The sequence below is a fragment of the Corvus cornix genome, chromosome 1 (genome assembly GCF_000738735.6).
Source record: "Corvus cornix cornix isolate S_Up_H32 chromosome 1, ASM73873v5, whole genome shotgun sequence".
Taxonomy (NCBI): domain Eukaryota; kingdom Metazoa; phylum Chordata; class Aves; order Passeriformes; family Corvidae; genus Corvus; species Corvus cornix.
Genome location: NC_046332.1, coordinates 115862201 through 115879046, shown reverse-complemented (window position 1 = coordinate 115879046; position 16846 = coordinate 115862201). Strand labels below are relative to the sequence as shown.

Sequence of the window (16846 nt, the reverse complement as noted above, 5' to 3'; positions counted from 1 at the left end):
CTCTCCTGGCAGGGAGTTGTGGGGAGCAGTGAGGTCCCCCCTGAGCCTCCTCTGCTCCAGGCTACCTGTGAAAAGCATCCGAACCCAAAAATTTACTAATTTAACTCACAAACCAACAATTCTATGAGGAAACTACACTAATAAAGGTGTGCAGAGTAATAGAAAACTGTGAAGAAAAAGAAATATGTGCTAAAATACACAGAATTTATTCTACCATGGGACCGTGGGACAAGTGTTACAAATGTTCCCTGGGGTACAAGAGGAAATATCACTGAGATACAAAAACCAGACCAAAGCAGCTCTGAACTGTTGAGTTTGGGCACAGTCCCTACGTAATTTCATTATCCTGAGTGCCAATAAAGCAACAAGAGGAAACAAATGAAGCACAGACTGTCAAAAACCATATTCTTGGAGAACAATTCCCTTCAGAACCACACACTCCAACACCAGCAAACAGCAGGAATCATTATCAGAATCCAGACACTGACACTTCCCACGAAGGACAACACTGAAACCAGTTTGCTTTCTGGTTTCTGTATCCCTTCTGGGTTTGGAAGTTCTTGTTATAAAGCAACAAAAGTGAATCTGAGGAGGGGAGAGGGAAGAACACAAACCAAGCAAATGCAAACCCACCCTCCCCGCCCACACAGGCAACTCAAAGCCTTGCAACCCAAGTGAATTTATTATGGAAAAGAGCCCTAAATCCACAGAGTTCAATTACAGATATTTTTAGTTGACAGCACTGTTATCAGTCCTTGGGTAAAGTATCACACATTCATCAAATCCATTCCCCAAAACCAGTAAGGTGCTTCAGCAAAGACACATTTTTACTGGTACAGATGCATTCACACTGCTTTATCTCATCTTTTTTTCTTTCAAGCAACTTTGCCTTGAAAGATATTTTCATTTCTAGCCAAGAGACAAACTGGGAAAAGCTTTCAAGTACAAAGGTTTTTTCTTACTTCCAATAATACATGTAATACATTAAAAAAGTAAAAAACATTAGACACAAATGATTCATCAGTGATTAATTCAGGTCTCTCACATAGTCTGTTCATTCAACATTTTCCTCAGCTCTTCTGTTACTTCTGAGCCAGAGAAAAGAGCAAATTTCCTTTCTGGAATAATTAATTCCAAAGAGCTCTTGTTTTTTGTTCGACTGCCTGTAAGGCAGGGATGAATCTCATGCTCTGAGGATAAGAGAAAACAAGCAAATCTCCTATTTTGTAGATTATACATTTTTGGTTCACTTGTAAACCAAAAACTTGGACAGCAACAACAACTTTGGAGTTTCAGTGTAACTACCCCTGATCTTAGCACTGGAAATTTTAAAAAAACCCTCAAGTTTCCCTGAAGTTGAATTTCAAGCCCTACAACCGCCATGAATATGCATGGCAACATTTCAGAAACAATTGTCTCAAAATGTACCCTGAAATCAGGGTTCATTATAGTGTTAGCTGAGAGTTCAAATTTCCCACCCTCAAAGGAAGATTTATTCAGGATAAAGTAATTCCATATTTTCTTGGCTGACATAATGGACCTGGAATTTAAAAGCAGACGATGCCACCCCAGAATCAAGACATGGAAATCTGCTCTGACTGAGCTGCTTCTGCTCCAGCTACTGAGTTACCCAAATACACAAAGAATTTTGAGCCTGAGGAGTTTCTACTCAAGTTTTAAGATGAGCAAATGTGTGGGTGTAACAATTCCTAATGGGAATAATCACCACTGGGACAAATCTCATTCTTCAAGGAGTAAATCCTTGGTTTGAAACTTAGGAGATGTTAGGCTGAAACTCCCGGCAATAAAACACAATCCTGGCATTTACGTCTGAAAAATTATCCTTGGAGGTGGCTGAAAGAGCAAATATTTGAGAGTTTAGGGGCAAAGCTGCAGAAAAAATCAGATCTCTGTGCCTGGAGCTGCCACTGAACATGTGGGTGCCAGACGACAGGATCAGAGGTTTGGCCACTGGAGTCCCCCCTCCCCACAGGGACACGGAATTTCCCTCACAATCTGCTCAACTGCTCTGCAGCCCAGCAAGGCAAGAAGAAAAGACAAAGGTGCTGTGTTTTGGTATCAATACTGGCCTCTAAAATTACACTTAGCATCAAGTTGTGTAGATTTAATTAAACTTTCAACCAGCATTTCAATTGTTCTTCATTCAAACACTGCCTTTGCTGCTGTTGTAGCAAAATTCCCCCTTAAACCTCCTAAAGATGGACATGGCCATCCATTATTCAGATAGCAGAGCTTTTATTTGAATTTAAAATACAGTAATTCCAGTTCTGCTCATGTTTTGTTGGCTTTTTTTAACCCATGCAGCAAGACTGTGGTTTTTAAGGTCCGTGATAACCACATGAACTGGAAATTAAAACTCCAAAATGGGAATCCTAAGGAGGAAAAGAGAAGAATTTCCAAACCATCCCTCAGAAACAGCTTAAAATTCCACTGCAAAAGCACCAACCAAGACCCACAGAGGGAGAGGAAGATCTGAAATTCTTAATAATCAGATTAATATAAATCAGCAGCATAGGTTTGATGGGATTATTAACAGCACCTCAACAATGATGCAGAAAAACACAGATTGTCCAGGAATTTAAGCAAAGGAAAAATCAGGAGGAGATATTTGTTTGTAGAATAAAGCTGAGAATTTTATTTGATGCCCACAAGGTAGCAGAAAACAAGTCTGGTGAAAGTTCTGAAGTGATAAAAGGTGCAAGAGACACCAAGGGAATCCCAGGGAATGAGGGACAGCTCTGCTGTAAATTGAAGAACAAACTCACCAAAGCAGCACTTAAAATGGAAAGAATTTTAAAATGACCAAAACACCCCCTCAGCTTTATCTTTTCTTAATGGAGTAGGAAATGCAGAGCAAACCTGATTATTATTTTTTCCTCATAAGCAAAAGGAGCTTGGGGTTCCTAAAATGAATTCGGAAAATCTGAGCAGGTGAGGGGTACCAGCAGTTTTTAAACACAATGGAAACTCCAGTTTGGGGGTGAGGAATCATTCCTGAGCTGCCAAGTCTTAGGAACAACAAAGTATTCATCATTATTCTGGGATCTGTTAACAGGACCTTGAGCTTCTTTTATCATTAATTGACTCATTATGGCATTTTTATTATAGGGAAGGCTAAGAAAATCATCCCAAAATCCCTTGTTGTCAATAAAATCAAGGATTTCCTCAAATAATTCACATTTTTGGTATCTCCTGGCTGTCTGGGAAAGCAAGGAGACCTATGGACAACATGATGGATGGAGAAAAACAAATAATTTGTGAGAAAGCTAAATTATTACACATTCATTATTTATTTCAATGTTTATTTTTTATTTTTAATTTTCAATTTTAATTTTTATTCTTCATTTGGAACTGTAGTTGTTACGCACAAGTTGCAACTTCCTACACAAGATTCTGCAATTATATCATGGCTAGAGAAAAAGGCATTGAAACAATGACTATACCCAGCAAAACACCATTAGAATATGTAAATAAAACAATTAAAATCACATTAAACCACATTAAAAACTGATTAACTGTATGAATAAAACAATTTATTAATAGAATTTATGAGTAAAAATTTAAAAACTAATTGCGGTATAAACTTTAACTAAAGGAAATATAATTAAAATATCTTTACTTGAAGGTCTGCAACCCTGGGATATGCCACTAGATGGCAAGTTTGGATAGAAATTAGCTGAATTTTAATTCATGGCACGTTTGAAAAGTCCAAGGGCATTGGATAGAAACAACCATGAAAAAACAGAGTGAAAGAGGGGAACAAAAATAGGAAGAGTTCAATAAACAAGTTTTGTATCTGGAGCACATTTAATATTAGTGAAAAATGTTAAATGGCTTTTACTTTTGTTTCCAGGCTGCCACACAAATAGAGACTCAATTCAAACACAATTTTGAAGTCATTTTTAAAGGAAAACAAGTTAAAATCACTGCTTTAAATATTCCTCACAATTCTTCAGAGCAGTGTCTCAAAGGGAGGGATCCAGCATTGAGAGCTGACAACTGAATTACGAATATTCCCAGGAAATACAACAACATCCTCAGGAATCAAAGTTTTCCCTGTGCAATCCTACCCCCCTCCCTACTCACTCTGCTCTGCTCCTCACCATTTCCATTTGCTCTTTTGTTGCCAGCCTGTGCAGAATTCTTTACCTTGATTTCAAAGAAAAAGAAATCCTGTTTTTTAAAGCAGTTCTTTCTGCAGCTCGCTGCAGCCTTCAAAATGAACGGCATCAAAAAGTTCTTAACAGAAATACAGCAAACAGAAATGCAGCAATATAGAGAAATACAGTGAAATTAACCCTGCACAATTCCCCCCCAGTGAAATTCAGAACTCCTCCTAGCAGGGAACAAAACAGTGATGGATGAAAAATTAACACTTTTTGCTTACCTGGAGTATCTGCTGAGAACTCTCCAAACAAAAACACACACAAGAAGCAAGGTGGGTTTAAGAGAACACTGAATTTCCCTGGCAGGGTAAACCCCAGGAGGCTTACCTCATCTGGAGAGAGCAGGAAAATGGGTGCTAACGCAGGAATTTCACTCAGTTCACATCTCAGCCCAAGGGATGTCAGGATCTCCTTGAGAACTTCGTATCTCTTGGAATTGCTCATCTTGAGCAAATTAAAATCCTCTTCAGTTTGCACATCCATGGAATTGCTGTCCAGTTCCAAGTGGGCCTAGCAGGACATTAAAGAAAAAAAAAATCAGTTTCCAAATCAGGAATCACAGCTGACAATACAGCACAATTTCCTCTGAAACCTACCCAAACTTTCCCTTCTTAATGAGCTTCCCCTGGAGGAGTTGACCAAACTTGCATTTGCCAACTTAAATTTAACCTTCTGCTTTTCAGGTCTGCCAGAACCAACAGTGAAGTTGGGCAAATTCTGCCTTGAACAAGAATTCCATTAAAATTAAAATTCCATTAAAACTGAAATTCCATTAAAATTGAAACTCCATTAAAATTGAAAGGGCTTTATCAGAAGCTGTACAAGATATGGAGAACTCAGGCAAGTCACATGAATTAAGAGGAAATCAGCAGAGATAACGAAATGCTTCTGTCTAAAAAAATTATTTTCTCACCTGGTAAAAATCACTCCTCAAGGCTGAGGCAGATGCTTAAAAGTTGAAATTAAATGCAAGAGAAAAAAAAAATCCTTCACACACCTCCTTTTTGGCTCGTTTTTGTCTGGTTTTTCTTTCGTGTTACAAGATATTTCAAAGCCCTTGGACTCTGCAGATTCATTTAATGTTATTAAATAAAGCTCTTATTTTTGTTCATTTCTTCCATTTTGCAAAATTTCATGATACTCTTTGTGTTTTATATTTTTTTTATTGAAATTCAGGGATATGAATGAATGTGGCTGCCTCATCCCTGGCAGTGTCCAAGGCCAGGTTGGAGCACCCTGGGATAGTGGAAGGTGTCCCTGCCCATGGCAGGGGGTGGAATGAGATGATTTTAAGGTCCTTTCCAACCCAAACCATTCCATGATTGTAAAAAACACATTAAAAATGAAGCAGGACACACCCACCCACCAGGAGAGCACAGAAAAAAGGGGAACAAATCTGCCAGAATATTTAATGGCTGACATCACTGCCTGTCCCCTGAAAACAAAAAGGGCTTTTCAAATCCAGACTGGAAGTCATTTAGAATTAGAAAATGTCACACTAATCCTTTTAATCTGATTTTTGAAGCTGTGTTCTAATGCCTTTTCTTTTTTTTCTGGGGGAAACCTGTGGAGCATTAAGTTCTACAGGATCAATTTAAAGGGTGCAGCAAAGCACAACTTGCAGGAACAGTGTCTAATCCATTTTCTAGCAGCAGCAGCCAGCACAGGGGAGCCAGAGCTGCCTACAAAAAAAGCCATAAGCATCCTACTGTGTCTAACAGAGTTTCCAAAAATCCAGCAGATTTAAGATGGTAAGAGACAAATCACTTCTAAGACACCCCTGAATATTTGTGAGCTCTGTAACTGCTACAAGAGTGGTGATACCTGATCCCTGAGCAGTTCAATGTCAGTGCTCTGGGCTCCTGAGAAAGTTCTCTACCTGAAATATTGGTAAAAATAGAACCTTTCATAAAGTTTGTTCATCTGGCTGTTAATTTCCTTAACTTCATCTACTTAACCACTGGGAAACGAATCTTGCTCTGCTTTTCTCAATGTGTTTGGCAGATTTATTTTCTAAATAAGAAGTATTAGAAACAGCCTAAACTTCCAGTGCAAAAGGCACCAACCTTTTATAAAGTACCTCCTATCAGCCTTTCCATCACTTAAAACTTTAGCTGGGAATATTTAAATAATTTAAATAATTATCAGTGACCAATACTGATCTTTCCATGGAAGCTTCCTCACCCATTATCCAGAAAGTAAAACTAAGAAAAAAATGTTATCAACACTTTAATTGATCTGCTGTTTAATTTTTTGAGGGGGTTGCTTGGCTGTTTTGGTGGTTTTTTACCAGAGATCACAACACTGTAACACTGGAGAGGCACCTATTTCCTGGGATATTTTTTTTAAGTGCAATGAATGATTTTGGCTCATCCTAGACTCCCCCAATTCCATCCCCCAGGTGCTCTGAGCTATTTGGTAGGTGCAGAATGTTAAACATTTAAAACTTTAAAGCCTGGATATGGACTCAGGAAACAAAAAATCAAGTTCCCAGCAAGGTTTATTTTACACTTCTTGCTTGGCCACAATTCATATTTTTGTAAGGATTTTGTGGGATGTATTTCCCACCTCCCAAAATCTGCTCAAGCTGTATCCCTGCACAGCTTCCAGCAGGCAGAAAGGGAAAGCTCTGCTCTGGAAGATGACGGAATCCCAGAGGGGTTGGGGTTGGAAGGGAACTCTGGAGATGATCCAGTCCAACCCCCTGCCCAGGCAGGGTCACCTGGAGCAGGTGACACAGGAGCACATCCAGGTGGGCTTGGGATGCCTCCAGACAGGGAGAATCCATCACCTCCCTGGGCAGCTGTTCCAGGGCTCTGTCACCTCCATGGAAAGAAATTCCTCCTCATGGTGAGGGGGAACTTCTTATGTTCAGTTTATGGCCACTGCTCCTTGTGCTGTCACTGGGCACCACTGGGAAGTCTGGCACCATCCTCTGGCACCTCTTGGAGATACTTCCATGGATTGATGAGTAAAATTCCTGCTCCCTACACAAACCTGTTCTTTGTTTTACCCCTCTCTGTGATCTTGCCGGATCCACACCTGCCTGGCTCTGTGGTGACAACAAGGAAATGGAACAGCAGTGACATTCCCATTCTCTAAGAGCAAGTGAAACCATCGTGCATTTGGACTCCTTGTACATCCAGGACATCCATTTACACCTCAGGGGGTGGGCAGGCCCTGGCACAGGGTGCCCAGAGCAGCTGGGGCTGCCCCTGGATCCCTGGCAGTGCCCAAGGCCAGGCTGGACATTGGGGCTTGGAGCAGCCTGGGACAGTGGAAGGTGTCAGGGTTGGGATGGGATGAGTTTTGAGGTCTCTCCCAACCCAAACCATCCCATGATTCCACACCTCTCCTTGACAGGAATCCCCAAGAACATGCCATGGGGACAAGGGAACATTTTCAGGATTGCACAGCATGCAGCAAGGAGGAAATGAATTCTTCCCTGCTCACAGTACCTGGGAAAGGACGGCTTCTCCTCCACTGCTCCCGTAAGTCAGATGCACAATAACTGTGTCTTTATCAGCATTGTTTAACCGACTCAATGTCTTCACTCTGCTGGCATCTTCCTTCATCCCTTGCTCAAAAACACAGCCACTGACCAGCAGGTTCAACTTCACCTCAGGGCTGTCCTTTTTAGAGACCACCAGCTCATGCACAGCCTTCCTCAGTTTGTTTTTGCGCTTTATCTGCACGCCCCCAAAGGTGAAGGACGAAGAAAACCCAAGAATCTTCCCCCCTTTAGACAAAAATTTCATAAATTGCTTGTGGCTCCCCTCAGGAATGGGCTCCTCTGTGGCAATGACCAGCAGCAGGGAGTTCTCAATCCAGGGATCTTTGAGCACTTGCTCCTGCTGCAGCTGGTAGATGGTGTAGCTCTCAGCATCGATGCATTCCCTGAGGACTGATTTCACCTGCTCAAACCTCTCTTTGGCAGTCTCAGAGCCCAGGTAGATCAATATATTAGGGGGTTTTCCAGCAAGGTTTACCCTCTTTATTCCTTTTTCCAGACATTCATCCTCCTTCTCCTCCAGTTTGCTGCTGCAATCATCAGGAAGCTCTGGAATGTTTTCTGCAGAGGCGAATTTCACGGATTCGATGGTGCTGTTTTCAAGCTGCAGACACTCGTGGCAGCTGGAAAGGTGCAAGTGGTGATGTTCCCCAGCTCCTGGCTCCTTGTCACACGGGCTGGTGACTTCATCCTCATGCTCCCTTCCTTCCTCCAGCTTGGATTTCTCCTCCTCACCTCGTCCTAATCCTGATTTCCCAGCAGGAGTTACTGCATCCATGTCTGCACTTTGCTCTTTCACGGATGGTGCCTCCTGGGCCAACTCCTTCAGAGCAGATTCCTGTAAATAGACAGCTGGAAAAGGTAAAGGATACAAAAAAAGGGGTTAGAACAATGATATCGAAAGAGTTATGATAAACAGCACTAACACAGAAGAATTTCATTTCATTTCAGTACAAATACTCTGTAACAGCAAGAATTTCACTTATTTGACACAACAAATCCAATTTCCCCCCAGAACAACATGAATTTGTGCTCATAACACAAATCTAAAGACAAAACAAAGCAACCTCTGGAAAAATGCTGCTCTTTTAAAGAGGGCAGGGTTTAAAATCACTTGCTGCTGTTTTGAAATGAACTATTTTGAAATAAGCTAATAAAGTGATGGTATTGGGTAAGATACAGATATTGAACCATGTCTCTTGCACTGCTGAAGGTTGCAGACGAAGGTTTGGCACAAGAAAAGGGAGTCAAAAGATATTTGAACTGATTTCAGTCTGCAGAAAGGGAGAGAGACACACCCACAGCAAGGTTTGGGAGCTAAGAATCCAAGGGAAAACAAGAAAAGATGAAGAACTGTTACAAATTCCCCTTTTTCCCTGAAAATGATAGAAATGCGAAGATAATTTGTAGCAAATCCAACTGAGAAGAGCAAAGATGATTATTGACAGCATGACGTGCAGAGCAAACTAAGAGGAGAGCAAAAACACACTTCACAAGGCAGGGTTTCTTCAGCTGCTGAGCCATGAAAATACTTCAAATCAAAGTCTGAAAAATTTTACTGAATCCTTCTCCACTCACACAAAACCAAATAAATTTATTAGGCTTTTAACTCAGTGAGAAAATTGATTAACAACATTTTGTTACAACACATCAGGTCCAAGTTCAATCCCCTTCCTTATGAAACTACATCCCCTTTGGAGCAGAAACTTGAAAAAGCATTTTTTTTTTATATCCCAAGAGAATTTCACAGCTTCCAACCTATGTTATTCCATCTAGAGCCTCCCCCAGCCTGTCCTGGAGCAGCTTCCACACAGCACTGGAAGCAAAAGGAGGCAGAAAACATTTTAAAAAGGGAGTGACTGAGGCACTCTCAGCTTCTACCCTTCCTTGGGGGAATATTTGTGCAGAACAGCACCAAGAGACAGAAGTTCCCATCAGATTCCTTTGGGAGAATATTCCAACCCTCTTGCACTCCAGCTACACGTTGTCGATTTTGTCACTCCTTAATTTCTGCCAGTGCACTCTGATCTACACTAAAAAACCCCAGCAAATAAAACCCTCACAAAACCCCAAAAAAACCCACCCCCAAATTGTTCTCAATCCATGCTCATCTTTGAATACAATTTCATTTCAAATATGGGAAAAACGGGAACATTTGCCTAAAAACTTCATGGTTTTTCTTGGTTGGTTTGGGGTTTTTTTAATAGATTTGTTAATCTAACAGTCAAGACTTGGAGAAAATATTTTCTAACTTCTGGTTTGGAGCACCCTGGGATAGTGGAAGGTGTCCCTGGGGTAGGAATGGATGATTTTTAAGGTTCCTTCCAACCCAAACCATTCCACGTTCCTATAAAATTAAAGCAGAGCTACAGAGGGATCAACTGCCTGGAATCCCAACAGGAAGGAAACTCTGTCAAAATAAATGCCAATTTTTCAGGTAGGTATAAAGACTACATGCAAAGTCCTGAAAGAGCCATAAACCAAACATGTTGTGCTGTTAAAAATGATCAGGAGGATACTTACAAACAATCCTGTGTGGCACCATCCCGTTATCCATCTGCAGCCTGTCTTCCAGGAAGGCTATTCCAAGGCTACTGAAATTATCTACACTTGCTTCAGCAATTAACTTAAAAGGTTCACCAGGTTTATAGGCCAAGGGTGAACAAAAGTCTGACCACTTCACAATCTAGAACAGAGCATATGGATGGCTTTCAGTTGGAAAAGGTTATGGAAAAAGACCCAAATATCAACAGTATTGTGATTTTGCAAGAAGGATTGCAGGAGAATTGGATACAACCCAAAGAATTTACTGAGGAAGGGTTGCTTTAGGCAGCAAAGATTGAGCCCTGATGGAAGAGAACAACGTCCACACCAAGTGTTGGGAGCAAACTGGGAGTACAAAGGAACCATTCCCAAAGATCAAGGCTCTGAAAGTTTCAAGCAACAAAATGGCAGCAGAGCATTGGCACATTCTGGAAGAAAAAAATCTATTTGGATTTATTTCCTTCAGCACAAATTCCAAGCAAGAACGCTGATAAAAAGAACAAAAGTAAACTACAAGGGTTTAACAATAATTATCAGAAGCATTAACTAAACCCCGAGGGTTCAAGCTGCTTATCTGCATCAAAAATTCCTTTCTCCAGGAAAGAAACATTGCACAAGTAGGAGACACAATTGGATATACAAACCTGTTGTTCTCCCATGAAGGAATTATTTAGGGACAACGAAACAGCACCTGCCTTCATGGCCTAAAAAAAAATCAGCCCTTGCCATGGAATATGTTCCAAAAGCTGGGAGACAAAGTGCAATTCCCACAGAACAGCTGCAGCACTTTAGCACTACACACCAGATGTAAAACACTGATTAAAGACCTCAAAGGAGAAACTCACAGGGAGTGCACACACTGAGGGTGAGCTGTCAGTTATCCCACTTGTTCATAATTAGACTATCAGCTAAATTTACCTTTTTATTCACTGCAATTAAATGGTTTATACAACATCCAAAAGAATCCATCTTTTGATTCAGTGGTATTTCCCAAGGGAACAAGAAGAAAGAACAACCAACCCTAATGGTTCTGTCTCCTTCCTAAGCCACTCTCAAAGGCAGTTTGTGATTAGCTCAACCCGAATGAGACCATTCAGTCACAGAATCCCAGAAGGGTTTGGGTTGAAAGGGACCTTAAAGCTCATCCCATTCCATGGGATGCCATGGGCAGGGACACCTCCCACTGTGCCAGGCTGCTCCCAGCCCCAATGTCCAGCCTGGCCTTGGGCACTGCCAGGGATCCAGGGGCAGCCCCAGCTGCTCTGGGCACCCTGTGCCAGGGCCTGCCCACCCTGCCAGGGAACAATTCCTGCCCAATCTCCCATCCAGCCCTGCCCTCTGGCACTGGGAAGCCATTCCCTGGCTCCTGGCCCTCCATGCCTTGGGAATTGTCTCTCTCCAGCTTTCCTGCAGCTCCTTCAGGCCCTGCAAGGCCACACTGAGCTCAGCCCAAAGCTTCTCCTCTCCAGGCTGAACAATCCCAGCTCTCGCAGCCTTTCCTCCCAGCAGAGCTGCTCCATCCCTCTGCTCATCCTGGTGCCTCCTCTGGCCTCTCTCCAGCAGCTCCACGTCCTCCCTGTGCTGGTCCCAGGGCTGGGGCAGCTCTGCAGGTGGGCTCTCAATCCAGATTTATATTTCTGGCCTTTGGATATCTAACAAGAAATCCATCTGGATATCTTCTGATCCATGACTGACGCTGACCCTTGGTGGAAAATTCCCTTTCCAAAAGGAAAAGGGGAGCAGTGTGTGGGTTTTTAGCATGAGATCAACTGCATGGTTTAACTTCAGGGTTAAACTCCAGCTCTGTGACACCAGAGCACGTCACAGGTTTGAGCCAGAGCCCACAGTTGGTGAGAACCAGCCCAAAAATTCATGACAGATTTGCCACTGGGGTCCTGAACCCCTGGGAATAACAACCAGTCACTCCAGCAGCGAGTTCCTGCCTCCAGCACCTTCTCAATGCTCATCCCCAGGACTGGACCACACAGAAACGCCAGCCCTGAATTATGGGATTTATTTCAGGGCACACCAGTAGTGACCAGTTCTAAAGCAGAACAAAATCTCCTGCTGGGAAAGCAGCTACAGCTGACCATGATCCATCTGAATCCCTGGAGATGGGATCAGTGAGACTTCACTCTGGGGATGTCTGTGACCAAGTCCAGCCAGAACTGCCCCAAGCTCCTGAGCTTTTCTTTGTGACACCAAGTAAAATCTTCGATGGAGAATGTAGTTATTGCTGCACAGTGCAAATGAAGTGAACACACAGAAGTACCTCACAAAGTAAAGCTCTTGCCAAAACACATGACCCTGCAATCCTGCTCAGGCAACAATCCATTTGCTCCAGAGCAAAGCAAAAATCCTCAGGGAATATTTTCCAGCTTTCTTACTACGATTTGAAACCAAAATTCTGAATAAAGGACGAGAGGCCAGCTCTTAGCAAGAGATGAGCAATTATTCCTACTCCTGTTTTCTGAGTCCACCTCATTTTCACAGTCACAGATCACTGACAGTCCTACAAAAAATGGCTTTTCTGGCCAGAAATTCTCCCAGGAGCAATGTGTTCCCACAGCCCCTGGCTATGGTGACAGCCAGAGGTACCAAAATTAAGAGCACTTCACACAGAAAAACAGTAAACAAAATAATCCAGCAGTCCTTTTCCTCTTCAGTTTTGATTTGTTGCCTGGACTACCACTTTTGAACTCGTTATATCAAATTAATTATTAATGTCCACATAAGAATGCAAAATTTTCCATCCTAAAGAAAACTAAAGCAAACCCAAGAAGATTAAAAAAAATAAATAAATCCCACAAGAATAGATAATTAGAGCTTCAATGCAGATGTTTTTGTGAATCTTTCTGCTCCAAAAAATATAAAGAAAATAAAAATCTCCCATCTGAGCTGGCCCAGCACTGCCCAGGTGCACTCTGAGACAAGAAGGAGGGCACAGCTCCTTTATCTCAGAAGCAGGGCCCACCTGCATGGCTTCCATCAAAGGCAATAAAGCCATTTCCAAAGCAGCTAATGCAGCTTTGCTCCAAGGAAACACGTGCCCAGTGGGAAGCAGGATCAGAAGATTTGAGGAGAAAAGGTCCCACCAAGCTCTGGGTGCCTCCTCACACTTGGAGCTCCACGGAGCCAAGGATTTTCCCTGATGCAGCACTTCTGGACATCATTCCTGACTATCATGCTCCAAATCCGTGCTCTGTTCTGGAACTTGCAGAGGGTGGAGGCACTCAAAGTCTGATTGCAGCCCCAAATCTGGAGCTGAGCCCATTCCCAACCTGTCCTCCAGTCCCTGCCTCAGATAAATCTGTTTACCCAGCCCTCTGCTCCCCATGTTCACTGCACAGAGGATTGCTGGAGCATCTCCCAGAACAAGTGACCTGGAAAACACTGGATCCTCCTCCAGGGAAGCAGACAGGCCACGAGCACCTGTGGATGTGCCAAGAAGGAGCTTGAAACCCGATTCCAGGAAACAAGGGTGACAGATGGCCCTTCAGGGGCACTCAGGAGAGCTCCTTATCCATGGCCCCAGGGGTGATCCCAGCTTGGGGCAGAGCCTGATTCATGGAAGAGCTCTGGAATCCCAGCAGACAGCCCAGATGTTTTATTACAGCCTGCACAGACACATCCTGACATGCACATCTTCCCTTTTCTCCTCTTTCCTGGAGACAATGGGATCCATCTCTCCTCTCTCACAGCCTTCCAGTGCCTAAAGGGGGCTTAAAAAAAGAGAAGGAGAAGGATTTTCCACAAAGGCCACTGTCCCAGGCTGCTCCAAGCCCCAATGTCCAGCCTGGCCTTGGGCACTGCCAGGGATCCAGGGGCAGCCCCAGCTGCTCTGGGCACCCTGTGCCAGGGCCTGCCCACCCTGCCAGGGAACAATTCCTGCCCAATCTCCCATCCAGCCCTGCCCTCTGGCACTGGGAAGCCATTCCCTGGCTCCTGGCCCTCCAGCCCTTGTCCAGAGTTGCTCTCCTGGAGCCCCTTTAGGCACTGGAAGTGGCTCTGAGGTCTCCCCAGAGCCTTCTCTTCTTCAGGCTGAAGAATCCCAACTTCTCCCATCCTGACTCCAGAGCAGGGGGGCAATTCCCACCCACAGCCAGAGAAAAATGCTACTGGAAAGTCTCAACAAAACGTCTCTGGGTCTGTTTGAAACATAAAACAGAGCTTAATTATTATCAGGGATTTGAATGAAGCAATTCCCTTTTTATTCCCAAGAACATTACAATCCATCTGGACTCCCTTCTATGCAAGAAGCAAAGAGAGCTGCTCACCTCCTTCGAAGAATCAGGTCCTTTCTGCACGTTCTCTGTCTGAGCAGAAATGCTTTCTGTCACAAAAGCTATGTGTTCTGCTGTGAGCAACTTCTCAGGGTAAATAAAAGGAGAAATGAGAAGCACACTCCACCTGTTTAAGTCATCAAGGAACTGCAAGAAACGGGAAAGGAAAATAAGTCTGTGTAGGAAGCAGCTGATTTAAGAATTTCTTTTTAAATTACACCCAGCTTCAATTCAAATCTGACCCTCCAGCCTTACAGGAAGGGTGATGATGTTTTCACGTTCCCCATGAGACCAAAAAAGGCATAAAGTTCTGAACCACTACAAAGGAACACTGAAAGTAAAACCAAAAGTGACAACCCACGTTTTTAAGCCAACTCAAACTGCAGCTTTCAGTTTTACAGGAAGAGTGAGTGGGACACAAAACCACTGAGCCACTGGCACTGGGACTCTTGTGGGACATTTGCCACTGGCAGCATCCCTCACTCAGCTGATCCTCCTCTCCCATTCACACTGAATATTGAATCCTCATGCATCTGCATCAAAACTCCTCATTCCTTATGAAACTCATAAAATGTAAAGAAATAACTTATTCAGAATCGATTTTTCTGCAAGTTGTTCTATCCACCACTCAGCAAACCATTGGACAAATGTTTTCTTCATTAAATTACGAAAGATTCCCTCTCTTGCCCTCACCAAGGAGCAAATTAAGCTCAAAAGCTCGAATCAGCAGACCAACAAACATGTTGGAGACACCTCACAACTTCTCAGTAATCTGTTCTCATAAAATATTCCATCAATTTTTAATTTTTATGTAGATTTTGCATTGAACCTGATTTGCCTGTCGTATTTTTAAAATGGCAAACATTAGAAATACCTTTTTTTGCTGCTGCCATACTACAAACACACACCTTCAGTAATTCCATACAGAAACAGAAAAGAATTCCCCTCTGGCACTAAATTCCACCACTAAATGTGTTCATCACTGCACATCCCAAATGAAAGCACAGTATATTGAGGCTCTGGGGGCAGTTCACTGATCCAACCACCCTTAGTGAGCACAGAAGCTGCACAAGCAAACACTGATTTCCCCCATGGGAAAGTGAACTGAACTCAGGAAGCTTTAAAGTATCTTAAACATCTGATTTGGCTAAGGATCAAACAAAAAAAAAGGCACCTTTTACAGGTTATGATTTATGACCTGCTGGTATCTTAAGTTACTGATCATAGTTCAAGCTATTGAGACAGCAAAGGAGCTTTGCTGGCTGCCCAGAAGCCAAAAAACCAAAAAATACTAGTTAAGCTTTTATCTCTACACAGATGATGCAAAGAGCTCCCCAGTGATGCAGGGACAGAGCCCTCACACCGAGGTGCAGCACGACAGGACCTGCCCCAGGGATTCTCAAACACTGTCATCACACGTTTTAAAGAGACAAAAACTTATTGAATAACAGCCCCAAGTCTATGCCAAACTTCATGCCAAGCTGCAGCTCCCCAGAGGGCTTCCCAGCTCCCAATAAACACCAATAAACCAAGCAGATTATAAAATCAGTCTGCATGAATAGCACTGCAGACAGAAAAAAAATGTGCTTGCTGTGCAAGGACTGAGGAGAAGCTGTTTCAGAAATGAGCAGCAGTGGAGCAAAGATCAGCAGAAACCAGCTGAAATCCTCTTCACAAAACAATAATCCAGGGCAACTCAGGCAGAACTCCTCTAAACACAGCTTTGTTTGGTTTTTAAGAGCTTTATTGGAATGTGAACTAAGCATTTAACTTGGCTGTGAAAGATTCTGAGATTGCCACCATCGCTCTTAAGTGTGAAATAATCTGTACATTAAATAGCAAAAAACCCTGGTTTTAAATAGAACCAACTCCATCAGCATTTCTAATCTTGTTTTCCCTCACTGCAAACGTTCTCTTTACCCACCAAACTTATGAAAAGCTTCTCTGCTTCCTAAAGAGCACTTAGCCATTGACACACTCCATAAATCCCTTTCCAGCAATGCCTGGAACAACCGAAATAATTCCCACCAACACACACACATCAACATCAGCAAAAAGCAGAGATCGAGAAGAGCCTTACCCACACCAATTCTGGCATTTAGTGACAAATTTAGACAAATCCAACATTCATTTAAGTAATTCAGATTATTTGAGGGCTGTGCCAGGGGAGTTCTACTTCTAATCCTAAAAGTCAAGCTAGCTCACTTTCAGTTTTGCTGCCAGCACTGCCAAGTGGAACTGCTTCAGGCATAGGATTTTTCCACTGCCAGCGGCTGCCACAGCCTCCCCCCACCCCTGCTCATTTGTCCAAAACTGTGATT

General features: G+C 42.9%; 1 protein-coding gene across 1 annotated transcript in view; it reads right to left on the bottom strand.

Annotated features, from left to right (window-relative positions):
* The window catches only part of HLCS (holocarboxylase synthetase), a 104187-nt gene that overhangs the window by 86199 nt on the left and 1142 nt on the right, over positions 1-16846 (bottom strand). The window contains exons 2-5 of the mRNA XM_039553512.1: positions 14520-14672; positions 10222-10384; positions 7646-8550; positions 4515-4697 (exon numbers count right to left, since the gene is read on the bottom strand). Coding sequence (XP_039409446.1) covers positions 4515-4697; positions 7646-8550; positions 10222-10384; positions 14520-14672 — 1404 coding nt within the window. The remainder of the gene's footprint in view (positions 1-4514; positions 4698-7645; positions 8551-10221; positions 10385-14519; positions 14673-16846) is intronic.